Source organism: Cryptotermes secundus, unplaced genomic scaffold (assembly GCF_002891405.2).
Source record: "Cryptotermes secundus unplaced genomic scaffold, Csec_1.0 scaffold1651, whole genome shotgun sequence".
NCBI classification, from domain to species: Eukaryota; Metazoa; Arthropoda; class Insecta; order Blattodea; family Kalotermitidae; genus Cryptotermes; species Cryptotermes secundus.
The window spans coordinates 938747-945439 of NW_019743001.1; the positions used below are offsets into that span (position 1 = coordinate 938747).

General features: G+C 37.2%; 1 protein-coding gene across 4 annotated transcripts in view; it reads right to left on the reverse strand.

Moving 5' to 3' along the window:
• Positions 1 to 6235, reverse strand: part of LOC111873683 — a 58244-nt gene extending 52009 nt beyond the window's left edge. For 3 of the 4 annotated variants that reach the window (XM_033755157.1, XM_023868609.2, XM_023868608.2), the window contains exons 1-3: positions 5358 to 5992; positions 3784 to 3905; positions 2596 to 2729 (exon numbers count right to left, since the gene is read on the reverse strand). In XM_033755157.1, coding sequence (XP_033611048.1) covers positions 2596 to 2729; positions 3784 to 3905; positions 5358 to 5484 — 383 coding nt within the window. In that variant the 5' untranslated portion in view covers positions 5485 to 5992. The other variant, XM_023868610.2, reaches the window with a different exon arrangement.
• Between the last annotated feature and the right edge of the window lie 458 nt (positions 6236 to 6693).

Genomic DNA, 6693 nt, shown 5'->3' on the forward strand with positions numbered 1-6693 from the left:
GCGCTGGGCCAGGTTTTCTCCTAGTACTTCGGTTTCCCTAACCAATCTTCATTCCACCAAATTCTCCATCATCATAATCACCCAGGGCACACTACAATAGGCCAATCAGCGGCCACCGTGCTGAGTGGACTCAGTTGGACTCCACCCCCCACTAAGCAAATTAAAAAAAAAAAAGAGCTTCAGACCTGAACTAGACCTTTCCTTCATGTTACAATGAGCTGTATTGGGGGAAAATTATAATCTTATTAGACATTAATTATTTGGACCAGTAGAGACCAAAGCCATTATTCACTCTACAATATTCGGTGCTTATCCGTAGATGAATGTCTCCAAAATACATTTAGTTTAAACACACGAATGACTGCACAGGCAGTACTTATTCATGTAAAGCATCTGCTATTTTCATCTGATTCTTACGAAAATGGAAATGTGTCCAAAAAGCTTACAGAAACACATATACAGTAGAACTTGGTTATAACGTCATCAAAGGGACCTAAAACTAGTGTCGTTATAAACGAATGTCGTTGTAACCGAAATGGGCACTTCCACAGTAGCCTTATGTTAGTCACGTAAAAATCTACCAAAAACCGAGTTAAAATGTTGCATTTTTTAGTGAAATACGTAGTTAAGTACAGACTAACGTAACATTAACGTGGAATTGCCCAAATGTGTAATATCAAAGACATATTACAGCGCTTTTCACTGACAATACACACCGCACTAATACTGTATATTAAAGGTAGGCCTACTCACCAAATTACAGTAGATTACATCAATTGTTGTGCCTTACTGTACCTAGATACGAGTACAGTAATCAGTTATCTTCATCTGTTTCCTGTTACTTGCCCAATACACACTTTCTAAATTACGTTCAATGTCCATATCAGAGAAATTCAGGAATGAAAATGACGTTACATACGAGGTTGATGCATTTGTGCATGTCGTACTAAGCAAGGTATAAAACAGTTGCTTTATGAGGAATTAGTTCGTACCACTGAATATTTGACGCAATAGACAAGGTGTCGCAGAAACCGATGTTGCTATAACCAAGTTTTACTGTATATCAAATTTCATGAAAGTCCATTTTCTGGTTGTTGCATGTAGGCAATGAGAAGATGGTTGAGTAGAAATAGTGAAATAGGAACATTTCAGAAACTGTTCTGAAAATATTCCACAGGCGCAACAAATGAGGCTTTTACATCCCAATAATGATCTCACTTTACACTGTATGTGTCACGATAAGATTAATCTCTGTATTTCATTTAACGTAAGATACGGAAAGGTATGCATGAAACGTGCCAAATTTCTGTCATCTCTGCATAATTTTTTACCAACCTAGCCAATAGCAACAAAAACAAACAAACTCCGTGGCCTGTAGTCCGTAAGCAAACTATACCGACCGAGCGACCACCGTTTGTCAGTGAAGTTAGTGATAATGGCAACATCTATCAATAATTTTTATTATACACCGAGTAAACTCTAAGGTAGGCCACACACCGGTATGCGTCAAGACATGTAACAGTCAAGACACAATGTCTGCGACATGACGCAAACAAAGGAGCACAGTTAATACAAATGAGATTATGAAAACCACCTCACACCAGTCTGAGTCGTGATGCTGATGTCAGCTTCATGCTGACAAATCACGAATGAAACAAGACTGCGTCTTTTGTCTCATGTCCTGATGCTTATCTCTACGCAGTTGGTGTGTGGCCACCCTAACAGCTGCAGACAACAGATCACATATGGATTTACAAAAACAATAATTGCAACTCACTTTCTTGCTCATATTTTTTCTGCATCTACAAAGCTAGAATATACAGAAATCAACATAACAGTTAATGCAACAGAATATCTAAAATTTCACTCAAAGTGTTTTGAACAAAGACTATATTTTGTTGAAAAAATCAACATTAAAGGATGGAGTATTTTAATGCTTCTTCTGGGCATAAAAATTGCTCTTTTTGAAAAACCAACTCATCATATGCCATCCCCATGTTGGCCTTCATTTCTATAATGGCCAGACTCACCCCTCTGCAATGACACTGCATAAATGGACCTCACAGCATGCACATAGCAACCATGGACAGAATTTTCTATGTCAATATATCAGTCATAATAAGCAAAACAAACTCCGTGGTTTTGTCCGCAAGCAAACTATACCAACAGAGTGACCGCCACTCATTGGCGAAGTTAATGCCAACTTTAGTGGATAAAGGTTGTCGCATGGTCAGCACAACGAATCCCCAAGGCCATTAATTTCGGTTTTCTAGACTGGAACCGCTAGTTCCTTGAAATAGCTCCTCAATTATCCTCATGAGGCTGAGCTGACCCCATTCCAGACCCACTACTTCTCAGAAAATCTGGTAGTACCAGGAAACGAACCCAGACCTCTCATCTGGGCAAGGCATTCTGATATCTTATACAATTGTAATGTTTCACTTGCTCTACTACAAACCCATCTCTTCTGCCAAAATTCTTTCAGAAAGCATTTTCTTTCTCATGTTTGTAAGAACATTTCAGAATCAAGGTGGAGAGTTAAATTATAAATCCACATTGCAGTCAGCCGCTTAAGGCCTACAACTACAGCATTACCTTCCATTCATAATCTGTAGAACATGAGTACGGCAATATGGCATTAACAACAGAACTTCATACACACCATTTCCTGTATGAGTAAGACTTGAATCAACATATCCAATTATATTCTTGTGGCCACTCAAATTACTCTGGAATCATAAAATGAGAAAACATTACTAACTTTAGCAAAATTAATCACACCACAGTAATAAAACAGATATCTGCATCTAAGTATAATATGTGTGTGTGTGTCATATTACTGCACAACTGTCCAATATTTTCCCCACTTCTCCACCCCAATTACATAGCTGCAGCAAAGACTCAACCATATGGTTACATTTTAAACCATTATTGACATACAGCAAGAAATACTGTATTTTGCATGTATCTCATTATACTAAGAAGTGTGTGGTGGAAGCATTGGAAATTTGAATTTTGACTGACATTCCTTCACAGTAATATATGAAAATAAACATAAAGGTGAGGTAAAGCTATCCCTGTTAACAGGCTGTGAAGGCTCATAGGGCTGTGAGGCGTCGAGGCTGCCACATTTTCTCTAGACAATCAGCTCACAGATGGCGGTAAGTTTGTCAGCCTTACGCGCCACCCGCCCTTTACCCCCCAGGAAGAATGATGAAACAAATGATTGCGTCTTGACCAAGAAAATATAATCAAATATAGTTTTTAAACATGTCAGTCAAACAATTACTTCATTGAAATGGTTAGCAAGGTTGAATGTTTCAACACTAATTAAACATTACCAACAGACCTTCCCAAGTAACAAGCGTAAAGGACATTTTACAATGCATTAAGTGATGCCAGTTATTTCATGAGGATGGTCACCCACCCATTTAAAGGCAGAAGAGGAATAAAGGCATAAATGTAACCTACGATATAGATAAAATTATATACTGAGTGTTAAGATTTGAAAATGGTGGTATGGTGATGCTGGAGTTTGTGAAAGATTAAGACAAACTGATAACCTTTAAATACACAGTTTAAAATGAAAACTGACTGGAAAAGGACTAATACACAAAACCAGATATACCGGAACATAACCACTGCAAAATGTATCTGTATTTAGTCAGAACATGGCCACGCCACAGCTCATGCGGTAGTCATCATTCCTATTGTAAACAAATTTTACATGTTCTGCAGGCAATTTAATATGTTTATATTAAATGTAAAGCAAAATTCACTCACCGCTATCTGAATTTCACGTTTGGAGACATTGAGGTCATGTTCATTATTAACATACATTCGTTTCAGTGCATAACGAACTCCGCTATTGTTCGCTTTGACCAGAAATACTACAGCAAACCCACCTACAAAATAATAAAAGGACAGCACAGTAGAATATTTTTCCATACATAGTCTTCCCTGATAAAATGAGAAAAGAACTCATTTGCAATAGCATCTATCATTAATATTTGTAAACGTTACAGCCTGAAAACGCCAAACATATAAAATCAGGTACCTGATGTAAGACCAGAATTACTAACATCACACCAGACTGAAGACAAAATGTATTATATTCTATATAACTACAAATAATCTATGCATGTTACTTATAAATTAAATTATATTAAACAATATTATGCTTCCTGTACAGAGTCCTAAATATGATGGAGTAGGTAATTAACTGAAAACGCATAATGACCAAGCACGCTGATTCATCCTCCAATTAACGAAACCTCAATTTATTGTTTCATAAGGTCTAAAAGTTTGTGACGATGGTACATTGCTATAAGTATTATGTTTTAGGACATTATCCATCATCCTGTCTATTTTCTAAAAAACCATCTTGTTTATTTTTCAAAAACAGAATGTTTCGGAGACTGGATTCTGTCCCCGTCCTCAGGTAAAACCTACTCAGTTGGGTCCAATACACAGAGCTAGTCTCTATCTCCGGACAACTATGCCAGTTTCAGAAAGGGGTACTCTGTTTGGTGCTATCCTGTTTGAATAAATGTTAGAAGACCATCTGTATTAACTCAATATTCTCACTGTTATGACCAAATGCTTGGAGAGTGAACAAAGGTCTCAACACTGACCCCTAGGTTGTAGCTGATGTGTGCTCACCTAACGGAAAGGAACCTCATTATATCTAAATAAGAAGAGTCCTGCAAGTTCTGCAATACACACCACTGCACCTGGTGTACACAAGTGCAAAGGAGATCCTGCTACTGGAAGACCTCAGTTATAACCTACTGCTTACATCCACTGAGCCATATAACAGACTGTACTCAAAGAAGTCAAAACAAAACAAAACAAAACAAAAAAAAAAGACTTTTATTCGACAGATGTAAAAATGAATAAGAACTTGATGGAGGCAGATTATGAGTGATGACATGGTCACAAGACTACTGTTTACAGTGTGATGAGCCAGCACAACCTAAACTGTAAAAGAACCTGATCGTTACGTACTACGGTGAAGAATAACCAAGCACAATTTTGCACACTTCAGTATTCATAAATCAGAAACTTAGACCCACTACTGCAAACACCCAACTATAAAGATTTTTCTGATTTGATCAATAAAAACATTATATCCTACAAGTTTCGCACATTTGGACAAAACAGCTTGGTTTGACAATTATGACATCCATGCACATTTAATCATTAATAAATTTGGGGTATCTACAACTCACAATGATATACAGTGAAACACATACACAACATTAAAAGACTGATTTCGTCATAAATATTTTAAAAATATGTACAATTTTATGTTATCATCACCTTCACCATAAAACATAAATCATAAAAGAACTAACCTTCTGCTAGAACGTCTTCAACCGTAACAGTCATTCTTCCAACAACAAACACTTTACCCACGTAACTATTGGGCTCTTTGGCTGTATTGTCAATTTTTGTTTCTATTTTCGAAAAAAGCTTCTTCATGTTTGTTTCCCTCGGGAGTTCAATGAAAGCTGTCAAACTGGGCAAGATCTCTGAATGACAGGGATTATTACCAAATAATATATATAATACTGTATATGGAAAAGACTGTTACTAGTTATAAGATCATGAAATATTACAGGAATTATTAAAGACGTTATTTTCGTAATTCGTGACGTTTAATTCCATGGGCACTATAGCCGATACGCCTGCATTTCAACGAGAACCAATTTATGAAATAAATGCAGCTAATCGACTATCAAATCTATACAACACTGAAATATGTACACTCAGTCTATTACATTAACAGTTAAAGTCTGCACAACTGTCCTCCGTTTCTTCATTTTAACATATCAACCAAACGTCTCCACAAAAGTACAAAATCAGCAGCCCCGTTTTCGCAAGATGGCCACTTCCTGGAACGTCATGAAGAACGGAACCGGATCTTATTCATTACAGTACTTCTATCCTGTTCATACTCTGTAATTATGTATGTGAACTCAAGTCTGTTGCATACCCTCGCTCCATTCGCTAGAGTACAAATAAATCCATCGACACACAAATTTGAAACAAGTAATGAGGACTTAGAAGACCGGTGAAGACGCTATTTTGATATGACGATAACATTTCGAAGCACATGTATAGACGGCGAACTTCACAATAAACAGCGACATCTATGACATCTACACCTCTAATGGAAATAAAAAAAAATAAATGTAACAACAAAAGAAGAATTATCAAAAGTAAAGTATTTTTGCATTGTTTTATTTTCTTATAGGAGCCAGCATAACATAGGCGGTATAATGATCGGCTACTGGCTGGACGACCAAGGGGTCAGGGTTCGAGTCCCGGTAGGGTCAAGAATTTTCTCCTCTCCACGTCATCCAGACCGGTTATGGGGCCCATCCAGCCTCCTATCCAGTGGGTACCGGAGTCTCTTCCCTCAGGGGTAAAGCTGACCACTCACCTCCAACTAGAGCTGAGGTCAAGAAAATGTGGATCTATACATCAACTCCCCAGTACACTTTCATGGCATGTGCTTAATTAGTTGAAACACAAGGACAACTTTTCTTTTACATTTATTTTCCTACAGACGCCATTATGTACATCTCCAGGCACACATTTAAAATAAAAATTTAATTCCAGTTTTAATATGTTTGCAAGAGTGATATTAATGACAAAAACTTCATGCACAGATAATCAACAAAAGTC